The sequence below is a fragment of the Zingiber officinale genome, chromosome 11B, assembly GCF_018446385.1.
Source record: "Zingiber officinale cultivar Zhangliang chromosome 11B, Zo_v1.1, whole genome shotgun sequence".
Taxonomy (NCBI): Eukaryota; Viridiplantae; Streptophyta; class Magnoliopsida; order Zingiberales; family Zingiberaceae; genus Zingiber; species Zingiber officinale.
The window spans coordinates 18478622-18499539 of record NC_056007.1 but is presented as its reverse complement, the minus strand read 5'-3'; the positions used below and the strand labels follow the sequence as shown (position 1 = coordinate 18499539).

Genomic DNA, 20918 nt, shown 5'->3' with positions numbered 1-20918 from the left:
TTGAACCAATGCTTCCACTTCATTAAAGCTTGAAATTTCTTGTCCACCAAGAATTTGGATTCTCACTTGATCAAATTCTAGATTAAGTTTTATAAGAAAATCATAAACTCTATCTTGCTCAATGCTTAATAAAGTCCTTTAGAACAATAACATCTTTGAAACATTTGATTGCCTTAAGATCTTACCATAACCTTTTCAATTGATTAGTAGCCTTGTTTAGCAAGTATTGTTTTCACTTTCACCTTATATACTTGAGTCACATCTCTTTCTTTTGAATATGTAAGTCCACACTAATATGAGGAACCATTGAATTCCATTTTACGCCATAATAGTTGAGTTTTCTTCATTCTATGCTTTAAATTTAGCCTAATAGTTGTAAGATGATTTAGCTTTCCCTTTCCTTTAAATATATTATGAATAAGTTAGGACCTCTTGAGATAGTTTTTTTTATTATTATAGGTAACTTTGATTTTTTTAGTTTTCCAACTTCTAACAATTGTTTTAACGACTCTTGACATTTTTATAAATTAAAATTTACAAAAGGTAAGAAACAGGGAAAAATGAGTAATGAAGGTGGAGCAATAACCGAAAAATCGCTAATGATAAAAGTTAGGAAAAGGAATTCTGCGAAGGTGTTTTGAATCTAGAATCAGAGAAAAATAGAAAAAACAAATCAATAAAGCCTAACGCTCTTATACTATGATAAAAATTAAAAATGGTATTAACTTAAAAAAACTTATCCAATATAAGGAATCTTAACCTTTTTTTATAAATTGATAACACAACTTATTCTTTATCAAATAATCTTAAAAATAATAAACAATCTTGTATGCAAATTAGTTATTCTATCATATTCCATAATTTATGAAATCATGATCTCATAATTTATAAAATCTTTTTAACTTAATTTTTAGTGATATTCATAGTTACAAAATCATGTTTTCCCACCATTATATTTTCTTGTTTAATGCAAGCTCGAATTGTAATAGTTTTTTTTTACCTTTGGATGACATTCAAAAAGGAGAAAATATAGAGGGATTTTAGGAATGACTAACTAACGAGTATAGGTCATGGAGTAGAAACCCAGAGTTTCCGACTACGTAAAATGATAAATGCTTGCATTGCTTTGTGTTAGACTTTAATATTCTACTACTTACTAAAATAATTGTAGACACAAGTAAGAGATGGTTCACCCTCCATCTACTTCTAGTCTCACCAACGATCCAACAACATCTCGTACAATGCTATCATCTTACAAAATATAAAAATTGATGCCTAAAAGGATACCAGTATGAGTTGCAAAAGCCTTAAAATGAGTGATTAATGTCGAACACTTTGTTATGTTTTAGTTGTATATTCAAGGTCCCTTTACCAATCCCCTTATTTGTAGTAACAAAGGCGAGATAAAATAGCGAATAAGACTTTTCATTCAAATAACTTTGACTCAATGTCCTTTTATTGAAATTAGTCCTTGATCAAGTGATTGAAATCATTCTCATTGGCTAGTTGCTAATCTTCAATTGACTTAGTTTGTGCATTTAGTTGACTCAAATTTCTTTTAGTCGACTTGACTATATCTAGTCGACTAACCTAGATAAGATTACAAGCTTATCTATTAATATCTTTCAATTTTAGAGGACTTCATAAGGATCCAATTGATTGAAATCTATTCCATTCGACTCAATTCAAACATAAAGTAAGGATTTGCTTGAGCACAAGACTTAAGTCGACAAGGCAGTCCACTAAGCATCTAGTTGATTGTTGCAAATATGTATTTTGCTCAACTTTATCTAGTAAGCCTTTGTAAACCTACCTCCAAGATTATACTCAACCTTAGACCAACAAAAAAAAGTTATATTTCTTCTCAAAGGCTCTCAATCAAGCCTTTCCAACCCTATTACAAATCACATAACCTCTCACAACTCATTGTCTTCAGGCTATTTCACAGTTTCATGTCGTCCAAGCGTCTACCTTTCATTAGGACTTCCGTTTGTCGGATGCATCAAACCCTTAACTTACTCTATATGCCATCTATTGCAGGATCACTTATAAGTCCACCTCTTATGACTATCATCAGAACTATTTATTTAACTCCATTCTCCTTGTCAAACTTTTAAGCTATCGAGCCCAACTTGACCACACTAAGTCAACTAACACAACTTGACCTTATCGAGTCATGAGCTCCTTTATGTGCATTATACTAAATTCTTACAAACTTCATGCACACTTTACTTAATAATGTAGGAAAACCTAATTTAATCCCTTTGCTAAATATATCAAACATCTTACTCGAATACGACTACTTAAGGCATGATTGCATGAACAATCCTTGTAGTTCTAACTGCTCTCTCAATGAATTTGTTTGAATCTCCATTGCATATGCAATTAATAATAAAAGAGTCATGGAATTAGGAACTTACAAAGCTATCTACCATATCAGTTTGATTACTTTAATGTTGTGAGTTGATGGATTGTGGTTTTTTTTATATTTGGACAATATATTTAGATAATATGTTGGTGCAATCATATTATGGACAATATGGTTGTGATGAGTTTAGATTAGGCCGATATGTAGAATAGGTCAAGGTTAATTGACTACTTGATATTAGATGAAATCCAAATGGGTTGAGATTGATTAGATATATGGCAAGAGGAAATTCAAGAAGTGTTGGCATTAGTGAAATTATAATTGGTATTAGGTGTTGGGAAGTGGAAAGTTCATTAGGGAGTTAGCAATATAAAGTGCAATATGGAGTTGGTAAATAGAACCCCAAGTAAATCAAGGTTGATTGGATGCTTGGCAGGTAATGAAAGTCGAGACAGATTAAGGGTGATTGAATACTTGACAAGTGATGAAAGTGTTGACATGTTAAGATGGACTGGATGCCTGGTAAGTGATGGAAGTCAATCTTGGTAAGTCAGGTCAAGGTTGCTTGATGCAAGTGATGGAAGTCTCGACAGGACAAGATTGATTAGATGCCTTGACAGTTGAAGGTAAGTGGAAGTCTTGGCAATTGAAGGTGGGTCTATGGCTAGGTGGAAGTCTTAACAAGTGATGAAGAATAGTGACCATTAGGTAAGTGGAAGTCTTGACAGTTGTAGGAATCGAGGTTCCAAACCATATAAAATTTAGGTGTTGTGCTTGTGTTTTGATTTTTGTATTTGTAGTTTCTACTGTGTTTAATTCTTTGTAGACAAGCACACCGAAGGACAAACACGATCGAAGCACAAATCATTATTCACCTCCCTCTTGATGAGAGAGAACGTCGAGTGAACCACAAATCCGAGAACAAACCCAAGGGAATCACACCTATGATAAAAAAGGAAAGGACCACATGGTGAGCTTTGCTTGCAATAAGAAGGGACACTACTATAATGAATGTTCGAATGGGTGGCAACCCAAGAAACACAAGATAAGGAGGAGCTTCTAAACTAAACACGTAAGGTATCATCATTAAGTTGGTTTCTTTTTGCAATTTATAATGATGACCTCATTCTCATGTTAAGAAGCATGCTAGATATATTTTATGATTCTAGTGCTTCATATTATAAAAAGAGGAAATTTGATACTCTTAGGAACAATTCTAGATCCTTGAGGAGTTAAATAATAGAATTAAAGAGTTATAGAAGGAAAATCAAGCCCTGAGAGATGATTTGATTATTTAGAAAAGATCACTCTTGAGAAGACCACAAATGGGTTTAAGAAAGTAGACTTAGGTCCAAGGAGGCAAGAGATAAATACTAAGAAGAGTTGTTTGAGATACAAACCTAAGTCAAATGTTAGTGGGCTGACCTACTAGAGGATTCACTTTGATTATGACACCAAATCAAAAGAACCCTTTAGAACTAGACATGGTAGTAAAGTATTAAAGGAGGTTATGAGTTCACCCAAGGTTGATGCTTTTAGGAAGTCTAAGAGAGTCCTTCGGAAGGTTTCAAGGGAGGCTGGGAAGGTATCAAGGGAGGCTGCACCTTATGATTACTTATAAAACGCAAGGAGTACCAATAGATATTGGAACTCCATTAGTGTAATTCCATCATACTAAATGAGTTTGGGATGAGCGAACTATCTTTAGAAGGCTAGAGTTGACACTTCAGGTAGTCCTATTCTAAAACCTTAGAGTGTGCCAATAAGTAGGGATGATTGAATAACTTTTGAGTTAATTGACACATACAAATCATATCATGCATTAAGTGGACAATTAGCTAGAGGCTTACGTCTAAAATGCATGAAAAGGATTTCTAGGATGAAATTTTGATACATGCTATAAAAATCCTTAGGTGTGTCAAATTAGATGAAAATATCTTCTTTGATTTTGACATATTATGAGAAATTGATACATAATAAGATTAAACATATTTTATCTTGCAATTGACACATTTTTATACGATATAATTTTATGACTTGTATGCTTTTTGATTTATGCCATGCTTAGGCACAAGTCATGCAGTTAATATCGAGAATGATGATAATAATTGACATCTTAGGTATTAACTGCATGATCAATTGTTAGTGTAGATTTTTGCATGATCACCTAAGATAAGGAGAACTTCTAAAATCATCTTACTATAATTTACGATTTGACTTGTTTGTATATTTAGACACAGAATCAAGTGAAATGTTAGGATAATGAGCTAAGTTTAAGATGTTTATGCGATGCATGTAGTTGCATATAACTTAAGATCATGATGAAAAATCACTTTTAAAATAGTTTAAAAACTTGGTTACTTCTGTCGATAGAAGTCATAAAAATGGCTTTGATACAAAGTATGGGACTTGTTTTTCAACTTCATGTCATTGTTTGAGAATAGTGTATTTTCTTATAAAATTATTTTCCATAATACATTAATACCAGAAATTTTATAAATTTGCAATTAATATAGAAATATTTATGATTTTTCTAGTTTGGATTGCTAGAGAAGACCGAACACATTTGACTAAATAAATTTGGTTTTGTTTGAAGACGGTTGAAACTTTAGTTTTGATTGGATTCAGACTAAAATTTTATGGAGTTTTTGATTCAGTTAAAATTGGTAGTTTTAAGTTGTTTACCCTCCCATGAATATATATATTCACTCTTGACTCTCTAAAATACTTAGGTAGCTGTTTTATAATCCAAAAGAGATTGTTAATGCAAATTAGAGGCTCAGAAGGGAGAAAATTATTAAAAATGAAGATAAGGTTGAATTAAGAGGGAGTTAAAAGTTTTCACCTTGGATTACGAAAATTTATTTCTTTAGTGGAGAAGTATTTACCTCTATGATAAAAATCAATTTCAAGGTGAAACCTATATTTAAAAGTAGTATAGGTATGAACATATGACATCAGAGCCCCCGAGGTTATGGTGGGACGGACTCTCTAGGCAACAAGTGTTCGAATCTTACCTCGGGTACATTACACTCGTTAAGTTATTTAGAGTTTTGCTTTTAGAGTTTAGGGGTTGGGTTATAGTTTTAACAACAACTAAGCCTTATTCCACTAGGTTGAGCCGGTTAAATGAATCTTTATATGCTGAGCTTTAACTCGTACTATATTATCTATACTTAAATAAATTTTATCTTATTTTATTATTGCTAATCAAGTCTTTTTTGGTCTTCCTCTTCCTCGTTTGATATGCGTGTTTGTTATACTTTCACATCGCCTAACTGGAGCATTTATTGGTCATCTAAGTACATGCTTGTACCATCTTAAGTGTCTTTCGGAGTTTTCCTTTAGCAGATGCAACTATGACTTTCTCTCTAATGCTCTCATTTCTTATTATGTCCATCCTCGTATGTCCACACATCCACTTTAACATCTTCATCTCTGCAACTCTCATCTTTTGCTCATGTGCTCGATTCATAATCTAACATTTAGTTTCATATAACATAGAGGTTGAATTGTGGTTTTATAGAACTTTCATTTAAATTTTAGAGGTACTTTACGATCACATAAAACACCCAACACTTTCCTCTATTTCAACTATCTTTCTTGTATTTTATGTAAGACATCTCTCTCAATCCCTTCATCATTTTGTAAAAATGATCCTAAATATTTAAAGCTCTCGGTTCCCGACAACTTATCATCTCCTATCTTAACAATTGTCTCATTATGTCTAATATTGCTAAATTTAATTTCATATATTTTGTCTTTATTCTACTAAACCTAAAATCTTTTCCTTCTAGTGTTTCTCGCCAAGATTCTAGTTTAACATTTACTTATTCACGTGTTTCATCTACCAAAATAATATCATCTGCAAACAACATGCACCACGGTACCGTGTCTTGAATGTGTGCAGTGAGTTCATCCATAATTAGTGTAAAAAGATAGGGACTTAGAGCTAATCCTTGAAGTAATCTTATCTTTATTGGAAATGCTTCAGTTATTTCATACATATCCTTAATTAGTTCAATATATCTTACGTTAATACCTCTCTTTTCGAGAATTTTCTATATAATTTCTCTTGGTACTGTGGCGAAGGGAGTTGATGGCTAGAGGTCTCATAGATTTTGATTGCTTGAGCAAATAATTTAAGTTTAGATCATATTTGTATTTGATATGCATGATTAGTATAATCTATCAAAGTACACATGTGAGACTGTGTGGCCAAGGGAGCTAATGACTTGATGGCTCAAAGTCCATGGATTTTAGAGAAGGATGACATGAGACATTTGAGGGTCCTAGGATTTGGAGCATCAGAATGTAGTTGACCCAGAGGTGGCGGTCTACGTGAAGGCATGACATGTAGAGTGATGTGCTCATACTGCAAGCACACGGTGTTGTCAATTAATAAACATACCGTCCACTAGATTGTGTTGTTGAATACCAAAATACTCGCAAAGGAGATTATCTAATTGATCAGGAATAAGTGTGTTGTGGAAAGAGAAATAAGAGCAATCGAATGAAAACAGTGAGAAAGCTAATTCGGAAGGCAACTCTAGGTTCACCATAGACACTACCCTTACTTGGAGAGGAACTCTCAAGTCGATTGTAGAGGTCAGAGATTAGGGTTCACCATTAAGTATGCCCCCTATTCTCTATGGATCCAATCGTATTCTTATATGCAATGATTCGAATTAGGTTCATCCCTTAATCTATCCCAACGAGGTTACTATTCACTTGAATCTAGCAACATAGATGAATGAAGACTGAAGAGAAATGAACTGAACTATTCAAGAATCATGCACATCATTAATAAAAAGAAGATCAATGTATTATTTCATGAAACATAACATCAAATTACTCTTTAATCCTAGAATTAGGGAGATTATTCTATGACGATGGAGTTATAAACCAAAAACTTGAAATAAGAATTAAGTCCGTTGTAAACGATCTCGATGTATTTGGAATCCAATACGCGTGCGTCACGGATGTTTCTTTTCGTGTCTAGAAATCGGCACGGGAGGCTTCCCCGTCTCGAGGGCGCCGGAGGAGACGTGGGACGCCTCCATTAGTGCAGGAGGATACGTGGGACGGCTTTAGCGGCGTTCCGCGACGCCTTCAGCACCTAAGGCGTCGTGCGTGATGCCTTCTGCAGTGCCATCGGAGGCGTCCGGCGACGCTTCTAGCGCCGCCAGACGCCCCTCGCGGGATCGCCCATGATCATCACGGGCGATCTCGCGTACACAGGTTTTTTTTTAATAATTATTTATTTTATTTAATTAATTTAAATAATTTCTAAGGAGGAGGTGTGATATTTCAAAGAGGCTTTTATAAACCTTAATTAAATTATCCTAATAAAATATATAAAAAATATATTTAAAATAAATTTAATAAATTTTATTAATTAATATTATGAAAAAAATAATGTTTTAAATTTCATTTAAAATTTTTAAAAAATATATAATAATTCTTATTTATATTCTAATATATTTTTTATTATTTTAAATTTCATTTAAATTTTTTAAAAAATTCTAAAAAGTTATATTTATATTCTGTTATATTTTCTAATTTTTTTAAAATTTTTTGCTTGATATTTTTTTACTATTTAAAATATATATTATTTAATTAATAATTAATTAAATGAATAAATAGTTAATTTATATAATTATTATTAATATAAAGTAATATCTTGTATTAATTTATATAATAATAATAATTATTATTATTATTATAGATACTTTCATTTTAATTTGAATTATTGATATATTAATTCTATTTAAATAAAACTATTTTTAATTATTTTTTCTAACAATATTAAATTATTCAATAATTGATAACTTATAATAAATCAATATACAACTTATTTTTATACACACAATAAACATATTTATCTTATAATTATAGATAAATAAAAAATACCGAAACTGTATCGGCACGACACGATACGATACCAAAATCGTATCGTTCCGGTCTGAGACCAAAAGCTTGACACGGGTTGAAATTTTAAACCTTGTTCCACACACTCCTCGACGGTGGAATAATTTCCAAACCTTGAAGATGACTCTCCCAAGTAGGGTTTTTGTCACAAATCCTGGATGATGCTTTGCCTATGCTTCGTTGTCTTTTTTATAGGGTATAAAGGTGGTTTGGTCTTCGATGGAACCCTACAATAAAGGAGGAAACAACCACACGTACCATGATCGTGTTGGAAAACACGGTCAGGCAGTGTGGCCTCCTGGCTGGCATTGTCCGATGCTTGACACCGTCGTGTCGGTTGCTGGACCTCTCAATGTTGATCTGTTTGTGCACTTTGCCTCCAAGTATGATTTACAATCGTGGCATAGGCCAAGGGTAGGTTGTGTATGTTGGTGCGGTTAGCACTAACAGTCCAACTCAGGTTTTGATGAATGACAAATTAGGTTAAGTTAGGTTTGTCGTTGTCTAACACTTTGATCGAGTGTGCAGGCGAAGTCCAGACAGGTCGACGGGCTGATCGGATGTCTGGCACGAAGCCCAGCTAGGTCAACGGGCCGACCGGATAGCTGGCGAGAAGTCTAAGCGGGTCGACGGGCTGATCGGACGCTTAACACGAAGTCCAGCTAGGTCGACGGGCTGACCGAATAGCTGGCGAGAAGTCCAGACGGGTCGAAGGGCTGACCGGACGTCTGGCAGGTGAGTAAAGGTAAGTCACTGGAAGGGAGTGACTGTGAGGACGCATTCTCGGGAAGGGAACTTAGGCGTTGATCCGACTTAGAACTATTTTGGAACTCTAAGTCGAGATCTTGACTAGATTCCGGTCTCGGAGAGACGAAATCTAAATCATATTCTTTTCTGGCAAACTATAAACTGTGCTAATACTTTGTTTTACAGGATATACATTATATGTTTGCCTCGGACTAACCTTGTCTTGCAGGAGAAGATGTTCTCTGGAGAAAGGTGGTCCGAGCGCCCGGGGGCAAATTTTATCCCCTGACACGACGTCGACACGTGGAGCCTCTTGGTTGGGTCGGCTACGTCATGGTCGAGGTGCCCTGAAGGTTCTAGGCGCCCCGAGCCTCCTATATAAGGAGGGTCAAAGACGGAGCTCCAACAACAACTCAGAATTGACGATCTGCTCTCCTGCGCTCCTGTAACATTGCGACGCTACTCCGACAAAGCTCTGCTCCTTTTTCTATTATTTTATATTTGTCGGTATTTTATTTCTAGCTTTTCTGTACTTAATTCTTGTAATCAATTATTCGAATTGCTAGTGGATTGCTCAACGAAAGCACTCGACGAGTGCAGGCCTTGGAATAGGAGTCGACACAGGCTCCAAACCAAGTAAAAAGAACCTGTGTTAGCCTTGCTCTTTTCTACTTTTTCTCTTCTCGAACGTTTTTCGATATTCAGCCCCCCTCTCTTTCATGATCCAACAGTGTAAGGTGCTGACACGAGGCTTTCTGTCTTAAATGCATCCAAAAGCCAAGATCTTTATGCCTTGTCAACATATAATATAAAATAGCAGTCTCCCGAACTACAAAGATGCTTATGCTATGTAGGAAATGAATGGAAAATAAGATACAAAATAAGGGTAAGAATTTCATGGAGGCGTTGTATCTATTTTCCTTGGTAATTTTTATCCAAAATTTGCCATCCTTAAAATCATTGGGCTGCCATCTTTCCCCAACTAATGGCAACTCAAACAAAATTAAATTGTGCTGAAGTCCAATTATGCTCATCATTACATGATCCGTCCTTCGGCACACCCCTCTCCTTGCATAATATTTGCTTCAATGGAACCAATGAACTAGGGTAACTCTTAGGTAGGTAGGGTATTTCATGTTCATAAATCTATTCCATCCTACTCTATCCAACATCTAATCAATATCTTCCCTAAGCTCGAGGGTTGTCAAAACATAGTCACCCATGTAGCGAGTGTTATTTATGAGTAGCCTTGCAGAAAATAATGCCAAAATAGTTAAAATCATTACCCTCATCTGAAGCTTTGCCCTTTCCTTTTTACGCGTGAGCTCGAACCTACATGGTTCTCACAATACAATCAAAGAAAATAGCAAGGTGAAAACTTGGGTTTGTGGCGGCGAGAATGAGAGAAGAAAGAGTTTTCTTGAGGTGGAAAAGAAATTAGGGTTTGATGGATCTAGAGTTTGAGGAGGAGAGGAAGTGGATGGAGGTTGCTGAGGAGAGGGAGAAGAGATGGGGAAAAGAACTTGAAGGTGGAGGGAAATGAGAATGAAGATCTCAGAATTTTTGAGGTTTTCGGGCTAGAGAAGTTGTCTAGCTTAGTTTCCAGGTAAGACTTTTGTGCTTGTTGGAACTCCTGTGCCCTATAATTTACTTGCCCAATGTTCTCTTGGTTCTATAGGAGAAGTTGGGATATTTTTCCACCAGGGTTGCAAGTGTTAGAATTGGGTTCAACCTCTGATTGTAGTTGTTGATCGCATCCTCTTGCTCCATTTGAACCCCTTACAAAGGTGTGACTCTGACTTGACAATTCACAACCGTGTGCCCTGGGCTCCAACAATTGAGTCCAATGAAACCCTAGCAGAATATGTGATTCCGTTGTAAAACGTGTGGATGATTAATCATTTTTCAAATTCGTGATATGAGTATTGTTGTAGAAGTCCCTTGAAAAGACTCTGTTCTTTTCTGAGAAATTTGTGATTTGATTCATGATGTGCGCGTTCTTGCTAGGAGGGAAATACTTGTCGAGAAAGTGCTGCTCCATTTGAATCCATGTCGTGATGCTTCCTATGAGCAAGGAATTTAGCCAAGCCCTCGCCTTGCCCCTTAGTGTGAAAGGGAACGGTCGCAGTCTAATGCCATCTGTAGAAACATCATTATATTGTTGATGCAGATTTTGAGCCTCTAAATTGGTGTTGTTGGACCATGGAAATCAGCAAAGGCTTCAGTTCGAAATTGTTTGCTTTTATTGGAGGTCTCGTGATGCTAGACCTTAATCCCCTCGCACTAGGTACGACATAGTCCTTCAGAAGTCAGTTTCTGTCGTTGATGGCCATGATTGGTGTTGGTTGTGCCTTCAACTGCCTCTGTAAGTTTTTTTTTGCATGACATGTTCTTTCAATTTCAAGGTCTAAATCCTAAATAATCTTTGATCTGGTAGACCTTCACATGAAAAGAACTTGTTCACCTACAAGAGGAAAAATAAAAATCATAGTGAAAAGGAAAGAATGAATCTAGATTAACCAAATCACAAATAAGACTCGATATCAACAAAGACAGTCTCAGTAATGATGCTAAAAACTTAATGTCCTCGTACCACAAGCTCAGGTTGTCGTCAAGTAATAAAAATATCATCCATTAGGACCGTGTTGTTGAATGCCAAAATACTTGCAAAGGAGGTTATATAGACGATCGAGAAAGGTGTGTTGTGGAAACAGAAATAAGCACGATTGAACGAAAACAGTGAAAAAGCTAATTCGGAAGGTAATTCTAGGGTTTTGATTTCACTATGATGGATTAACAAATGCACCTCTTTTATTTTAATGCATGATTATCTTGAAAGGATTTGTCCAAAGGTAATTGAATGCGTCTATGGGAAGAAGAAAAGAAATCAAACACCGATGTGTCTATTCTAATTGCAACTCATAAAGTGAATTTTGATAAATCCTTTAAGTTCAGTGACAAATCGTAAAAGCCTTGAGAGAGTTCAACTACTTTCGTGGTAGTCGTGCTAGGGAATGCTTTTTAAGAAAGCTTCTGTCACTAGAGCCCTACGATCCCCTAGGCACTATCTTTACTCGGAGGAACTCTCAAGTCGATTGGAGAGGTCGGAGATTAGAGTTCACCATTAAGTATGTCTCCTATTTTCTATGGATCCAATCGCATGCTTATATGGAATGATTTCAAATTAGGGTTCACCCCTTGGTCTATCCCAAACTTGAATCTAACAACATAGATGGATAAAGAGAAACAAACTAGAACCAATCAAGAATCATACGCATCATTAATAAAAAGAGGAAAAATGCATTATTTCATCAAACATAACGCCAAGTTACTCTCTAATCTAGAATTAGGGAGACTACTACATGATGATGTAGTTATAAACCAAAAATATAGTTTTACAACTAGAAATTCATGTAGACGATCTCGATGTATTCAGAAGAACTACATGCACTCCTCGACGACGGAATAATCTCCAAATCTCAAAGATGACTCTTTCAAGTAGGGTTTCTGTTGCAAACCCTAGATGATGCTAGAAGTTCTTGGATAGCTTTTACCCAACATGCATGTTTAGTTGCATGTGAATAAGAGGTAGGGACTGTTGTATCAACTAAAGTGGCAGAGAAACCATATATATCAGCAGGATGATAGATGCAAGAGGATAGGGTTGGAAAGAATTTGTGACGATGGATTTTGTCGTCGTTGATATACAATTCCAGGTATAAAACATGCAATTGGTGGAGAGATCATCAAAGCTAGAAAGAAGAACATTTTTGGAAGGAAAAACATCTTGCGGAAAATAATATTCATGTTTAAAGAAAATCACATTTTTGGAAATACATAAACGATTAACAACAATATCATAACACAAAAACCCCTTTTGAGCATTGTTGTACCCCATAAAAGCACATTGTATGGACTATGCTATAAGTTTGTGTCGCTCATGAGAAGGTAAGTGGATAAAGCAAATACATCCAAATGTATGCAACATGTGATAATTAGGATGCATACCAAAAAGACGATAGTAAGGAGAATCAAAATTCAATTGTTGAGAAGGCAGACGATTAATCAAATAAACAATAATGATTAAAGCTTCCACCCAAAATTTAGGTGGAATTAAAGACTCCAAGAGCAATGTGCGTACCATATCCAATAAGTGACGATGTTTAATTTCAACTACCCATTTTGCTGAGGAATATAATGACATGATCGTTGATATATAATACCTTTTTGATGCTAAAGAGATTGAAAATCATGTGATAGATACTCGCCACTATTATTAGATAATAAAACTTTAATACAAGTGGAGAATTGTCTCTCAATATAAGCTAATTTTTTTTTAAAAAACATTAACCACCTCGGCTTTACTGCATAGAAAATATATTCATGTGAAATGACTATAGTCGTCAATGAACGTCACAAAATATTTATACTGTGCATGTGAAATGATTGGAGTAATGCCCTAAACATCACTATGTATTATCTCAAAGCATGTGTTAGCACGACCATTATGAGTAGGAAAAGGTAAAGCTTCACTTTTCGCAAGTTTACAAGTAGAGCAATCAAGAGGCAATAGAAGATTAAAAGACTGATCGTGGTTACCAAGCAAACCATACGTCATTAAATTAGCTAAAACCACATTATTTGTGTGGCCCAAGCGTTTATGCTAAGCATCAGTCTTATTTGTAACAACAATAGAAGAGGACAAATTTCTAAGAACAGTAATTTACAACGGAAATAATCTTTCCAATTTAGGCCCTTTCGCGATCACCTATCTCGACACCTGATCCTATATAATACAACCACCACGAGAGAAATGTACGTCACAGTTGTTATCCACCATCTTGTAGACAACCTAGGAGAGACAAATACATGACAAAAAGAAGACCCTATATCACTAATGGCTGTAATTGGAAGATTACTGTCATTAGCAATCTGAATATTTTGTGTGCCATTATACTGTCGTACATTATGCAATAGATCAGATGACCTAGTCATATGATTGGATGCTCCAGAGTCAAGAAACCATGTTGAAGTAGTCTTACCTTGGCCTCGAAGTGTAAAAGTGGAAAAGGCTATGAAAATCCTCTGTTAGACCATTTCTGGAGTAAGAACATATTGATTGGTGCTAGTGGCCGTAGATGTAGGACTAATAATATTATGGTCTAGAGTAGCAACTTGAAAAGCTTGAGCTCGTCGATTCTCTGGACATGTAGAACACTCCTTGATAATGTGTCCATGTTGCTTGCAGTAATTGTAGAATTTCTTACCATTGTGAGCAATATGCCCAAACTCCTTTTAGCTGTAGCTGACCCTTTTTTACGGTTCCTCGAGCTGCATAAGCAACATTGATAACTGTAGATTTTTTCCATTGATGCACCTATAACAGCTTGTGTAACCCATCTTTGTTCGTCACACAACAATTCACCAAGACATACATCTAAAGAAGGAACTAGATTTCTATTCAGCAATCCCGCCTGTGCTACTTTAAAATCTAGTCTCAATTTTATCAAACATTGATCACGCTTACTCTCTTCATGAACCGCTTAAATACTGGGTAAGACCTCTTTTGGTACCTTTGAATAGATAATACCAGAATATTCATTCCAAAGATTAAGAAATCCAGAATAATTTTGCTTAATAGAGAGATCACCTTGACTGAAGTTACTAATCTCAAGTTATAGTTGACTTGAAATCATCTTGCAGTGTTATCTTGATGATATATTCGTTTTAGATAATCTCACATCTCCTTAGCTATACCAAAGGGGTGTAGATTGTTCACCGTATAGGTTTCAATAGATCCTAAAAGCCAAGAGATAATTCGAGCATCCTTTGTCTCCCATTGGCTGAGTTCCTTAGGATCTATGGGAGCCATAGAAGACCCATCAATGTGACTCTAAAGCTCTTTCCCTTTTAGAAACATTTTGAATTGAAATTTCGATGTTACATAATTCTTTCTTGTAAATTTAATAGCCAAGGTCTCTGAAGGTTTTCTTCCAGAAAAATTCTCAGTAGCCGTTCAAAAAAAAAAATCTAAACCAGAAATCTTAATGCAATACTCTCAATCACAAGTTGATTGACCAAAAAAAATTCTAGAAAGTTGATAAGAAATCAACTAAAAATATAACAAGACAAACAGACGAAATTTCATCCTTCATTGATCGAGCAAGCACCTTTCTTTCGGCTCTAGAGTTTGAAATTTCAGCTTTCAAAAGATGGAAGAAAAAAATATCGGACACAAATCCAAAGATTCAGCTATGAATTTCAGAACCTCACTTTGATACCATGACACTTTCAGTGTAAAATGGCTGAATGCCTTCCTCTTCCATATCTTTACATTAAATAGAATTGCTATACAAACTATCTTGAATAAGAAAATATATGCAGTTAACATACTAATTACAGATTATCTATTCTAGGTTTATACTAATTATAGATAATTTATTCTAGGTAATAATATATACAAAGCCAATAGCATAATTATGGCAACATATATTCCATAATTAATAGTCCATAATTTCTGCTGTTGATAATCCTAACCAGATCCATTGGATTGCTACTACAGTAAAACAATGGAGAGATGTGTTCATGAGAAAAGTTAGTTTATGACTAATGTCTATAGTGCATTAGTCGATTGATCAATAAACGCTTAAGAACAAGATGAAGCTAGATGAAGGCTTAAAAAAGAGGGTCCTGGAGGATATTATAAGGGTAACATTCCCAAACATAAGGAGCTAATATTTTATGCCTCATTCTAAATCTTTTATTCTTGTGGTTCAATTATAAACACTTAAAGAGCTTGTAAGTGTTTTCTTCACTTACAAAGTTGTCTGAGAAGGAGAAAGCATAGTGGGTTTTCAGGAGTGATCCATTTAAAGATCTTAGGTCATCGACCAGGAATGAAGGCGTCGAACCATATGAAATTGAATATGTTAACTTGTGTGTCTCTCTTCTATTTTATTCCTATTGCATTTTGATTTGAATCGCCCTTACTAGTGCATTAATAAGATTCCTTGAAGTTGTAATTTCAAGGACATTCACTATTCACCATCTAGCTTCTCAGTCATCACTCTAATGGGTTCTTTCATATTATTGATGTGAACTTCAATAACTAAGGGGGAGAATTCTAGTTTAGGAGGAGATGTATCTTTTAAGGGGAAGGGGTCCACCTTGAAAGAGCATAAATTACTCAGAGATTAGGAGTGGTGCTTCCTTGTGTGTTAAAGCTAACATGATTGAGTAAGTGGAAGTCCTAGTTAACTGACACTAGACAAAGGATGAAGTCCCAAAGACTAGACTTTTAGGTAGTGAAAATTTTGATTGGTCGAGGTTGATTGATACTAAGTAGACAAGGAAATCCTCGAGGCATGAGGTCTTTTAGTAAAGATGAAGACTCAACATTAGAGTGGCTAGATTTAAAATTTTAATCGATTGAAGAATGTTCAGTATGATTCAGTTAACCTAGCAGTGGACTCAAGTTGGGTTACCAACAAATAAAATATTTTAATTCGCATGAAGAGTTGACCGATAAAGTTAATCGACTATTTCAATTGCAAGAATCTAGAAAGAGAGTCATTGAGTACACAAATTTAGCTACCACTATTAAACGACTCAAATGTTATAGCAAATCGATTGATTGGATGGAGGGTCAGTAGTCATGAGCAAGAGAAGTCGACTACATGCATGTTTAATCGACTGATGCAATCAGTCAATTAAGGTAAGTTAATAGTGGACTGATCAGTCCACTATTAGGATCCTTCCTCGTGACCTCGCATAGTGGGAGCTTCGTGCACCGGGCTGCTCTTTTTTTTTTTAATAGTGGACTGATAAGGTGGATTCTAATAAGTCACCGGGGATCAACTAGAAAATTTGGTAGCCTTCTTGATCATTGAAAAGCGATAGAAAGTAAGTAACAATTGAAAGTTAGCTAGAGTGAAGCTCTAATTTTGTAATTTTTTATTGTTGTAATTGATTCTTTTTTATCCTATTTTGTTGTTCTTTGGCAGCAAAAAGGTGAAATTGTCACCTCGGCAGCTCCTCTAAGGTGATCCTCCGCTGTCTGGAAGGGAGGTAAATCACGGGGGATTTCGCTTAGCAACAACAGCGAATGCGAGGGGTTGAGGCAACTAGAGACATTTCACACTCACTGGGAATCGACCCTAGACCTATTGACAGCAACACCCTTGCATGAACCAACCACGCCAGCCTGATTGTATGGAAGGTTATAGAAAGATATCCGAGAAAGAAAAAAATAGTGACATTCCAAGAGTGATCCACTAGCAAATCATAGGTTGTGGAGTAGGAATCGAGGGTTTCTAATCATGTAAATAAATTTGTTCGATTTGCTTGTGTTTTATGTTTTTGTTGTGTATTAACAAATTGTAGGTACAAAACAAAAGCGATTGGCTACCCTCTACCCCCTTTCTCTAGCTGTAATCTCGATCCAATAGAACTTAGGTTTTTTCAATGATTAGGTAAGATATGCATCTTAGAATCCATAGATTGTTAGTTTTCAACTCATGCTTTGGTTGTTGTGAAATTTTTGAATGTTAGCAAATTTTCTTCACCATAAAAACTAACTTTTGTTATAATTTTCTTAGATTACCCTTTGTAAAGCTCACAACCTGCTGTAGGATATATACCTCCATGCTTGCTGATTTTGTTGGACAACTCCTTTATCAAGCATGCTTAAGCTTGATACTGATGTGTTTTTAGGTCCACCTTTTAGTGTAGTTGGATCCTTTGAGATTGCAATGACACCTTTATTGATGGATTTATGATGTGTACTAGCCCAACAATCATTCTTGTTCAATGTAGTTGGCCTTGATAAGGATTGGCAGATGGTCATTAGGCGCCCAGTTGTTGACAGAGAATCACAGTGGGTTTCTAGTATATCAATAATCACACATTGATGCCCATTTCTTAATAAATAATGTATGCTAGATATAGTAGATTGCTAATTGTGAAGTTTGACAGTAGGAATCTTTATCTTTAATGCCCCCTGAGTGCAATTATTATTCTGTTTGGATGACAAAAGAAACCATTTGCTAATGCATCATTCTTTGTTCTTGACTACTTAATCTTCAATGTTGATTGCATGCTGAGGGTTGTAGGGTGCATTCCTTTGTAATGCTAATTAGTTTCATGAATAAAAGTTTTGGCTCAATTTGAGAGCATTGTTGACAAAAAAACAGGGATAAATAAATATAAACTATGAAAAACCTTTGGAAACTTTGATTTAGTCGTTTGTCTCATGTTGTGCCTGATCGTAAGTCTTATGTTAAATTGAAAATATATTTAGTTAATGTGTTAACTGATCCCAAATACTCACCTGCTAATGATGATTAGGATTATCTATCTAATGTGTTTTTTATTATTATCAACTCTGCTATGCTTCATGTAAAACTTGTGATCTTACAACCGTTTACCTTCTGCAGGAATTTTCAATGCTTCCATCCATCTTACTCACTTTTAAGATTTATCTAATGTGTTGCAGAATTGATCTATGAAGATAATAAGTACTCTTTATTCTACAAATTCAACATGAAAACCTTGATTTGGCCTTTAAACTTCTGTTTGATATACAATTTTCTTGCACTTTACCTTTGTAATATGCTATTAACTTTATGAAAAGAAAAGACATGCAAGCTATACGACTGTGTACAAACTTCCAACCAATGTATCAGAAAGGACTTATTTAGTGGTCCTATTTCTATAATTCTATTAGAATGCAGTCATGATGAACCAAGAGACACAGTTGTCTTATATCATAGGTAAATGAGTTCCAAAAAACTTGTTAGAATTGGAAAGTGGCTTTTTTCTAGACGTTTGCATAGCTTTTGCACTTTTAATATCATTACACTGATGTTTCTGTTCTATTCTGCATAGATATACTGCCTTGATTACCAAATGATTAATCCTTTGATTAGTGTTTTCATAATCTTACCTGCTTTTTTAGGGTTCGATGCAACACCACAAAAGTGTAATTGAGTATTTCAATAAGAAATGAGTTTTTTCAATATTTCTTTTCAGAAGAAACCTACTATGCCGTTTAGTTTCAATACTTTCAATACTCATGATCGGACTGTGAAACTAAATGGGACTCATAAAGCTCATGTGCATTCCAAGGATGAGGTCACCAAGACAGACTATCATACTTGAGAAATGTGTGCACCATAAAACCCTGAGATCACCAAGATAGACTATCATACTTTCATAATACGCAGGCTGATGTACTTGCAAAATATAATCCCACAATCGATGTAACATCATTGATTGCTGAACTAAAGCCGGCAGATAAATTGGGCACTGATTCTTTGGACTATTTCAAGAGCTCCCATCATGTTCTCGTATACTACAAGGATCTTGTCAACAACCTGATTGTAAGTTCTCTATTACCTTGTAAAAACACCATTTATTGCGGTTCGAACTAGCTTGGCTTTAACGGTCATTGATTATGCAGAAGTTGATGGATGTTTGGGATTTCTTAAAGTTACTCAAGCAGAAGTTTTTTAGCTGCCACGTGAAAATTTACAAGAAGCCATTATCTGATCAGATTGAGAACTGGGGTTCTGTTTACACTGCACTGAAGGGAACACAGTAGGAGGTTTTCCTAGACACTGACTACCAATTGTAGTAAGAGATTATTACCGAATTTGTATATAAGATTTCTTGTTATTTTTCTTTCACTTTAACGGCAGTGTTCACATCCAGCAATCTGTTGGGCAAGTTTTGATCCTCTTATTCTAATAGATTCCAAGAATTATGTGATTCATTCATCTGTATATCATTCTAACTTGTACACTTTTGCTACATCTGATCAATGATTTCGTTCCAGAAGGCTACCAAGACATCCATTGTGGGGGTGCAATTTGTTTGTTTATGGAATCATCAAAGTGTTTTTTTTTTTTTTGTAGACATCCGTCAGGCACTCTTTTTTTAACGCAGCTGCGTGGTGAACACAGCGAATTAAAGTGTTTCTTTTTGATTTATCATTAAAAGATGCCTCACTCCATTTTCCTATCCAAATGTATCCCTCTAAATTCAGTTAAACAGTTGTAACCTCATTTTCTTGAGCCAAAGTATTAGATCAAAAGCTCAGCGCTATAAGATTGTCAACCCTACTGATTATTGCCCATTCTTGAAAATCACTTTCACTCACTGCTGATTTCTATTTTTCTGGTTATATTTCTTTGATATTTGTTGTCGACCTGTTGTAGCATTGCTCGATGAGATTCTCTCAAAATCTCAGGAAGACTTAAGTTGCAAGCAATATGGTGAATGCCTCCTTTTGAAGCTAGTGACAAATTTGATGTTTTTATTGTTTAGATCCCTCCTCTACCACAGTTGCATCTTAATCGATCCAACACATGGTGTCTGAGCTAGTTTGCTCTTAGAAGGACTAATTGTCTTGTAAGCATCAAGAGGATGAACTTTCAAATGCCAACATATAGAGATGTGTTCTGTTTGTCATGGAGAACTGAGATATAGTTTAAGACCAACTTTGATATTTCTTTGATATTTTGCATAGTTCTCCCCTCCTTGTGTTTTGGTATTTCCTTTCTCCACCACAAGGAACAGTTGGAAGTCACGGTTGTGTCTCCCATGCATGGCAGTGCCTTTGTCCATCGAGAAGAACCACACCCTAAAAATAGTTGTGCCTTTCGCCTTAGAACCAAAGATAGGCTTGTCGTGCCCCAAAGGCACGACCATGCCTTTTGAAGCTTCATTAGAGAAAACATGGTCATGCCTCCTAGGCATAGTTGTGTAGCGGTAAGTCCACTTTGACGATTAGGTGTTCTCCAACCCTTTTAAACGGTTGGAAGGGCTATAAAAGGCCCAAGAAGCCTCCAAACTTGGGGAGGAGGGTTTCCTT

At 35.5% G+C, this 20918-nt stretch overlaps 1 protein-coding gene across 5 annotated transcripts in view; it reads left to right on the top strand.

Annotated features, from left to right (window-relative positions):
• LOC122034262 (CST complex subunit CTC1-like) overlaps nt 1–19882 on the top strand; it is a 45595-nt gene extending 25713 nt beyond the window's left edge. For 2 of the 5 annotated variants that reach the window (XM_042593433.1, XM_042593431.1), the window contains 2 exons: nt 19076–19425; nt 19506–19882. In XM_042593433.1, coding sequence (XP_042449367.1) covers nt 19076–19204 — 129 coding nt within the window. In that variant the 3' untranslated portion in view covers nt 19205–19425; nt 19506–19882. Of the gene's footprint in view, nt 1–17049; nt 19426–19505 lie in introns of those variants that run through there. The other 3 variants (XM_042593432.1, XM_042593436.1, XM_042593435.1) reach the window with 3 other exon arrangements.
• Nucleotides 19883–20918: the final 1036 nt, after the last annotated feature.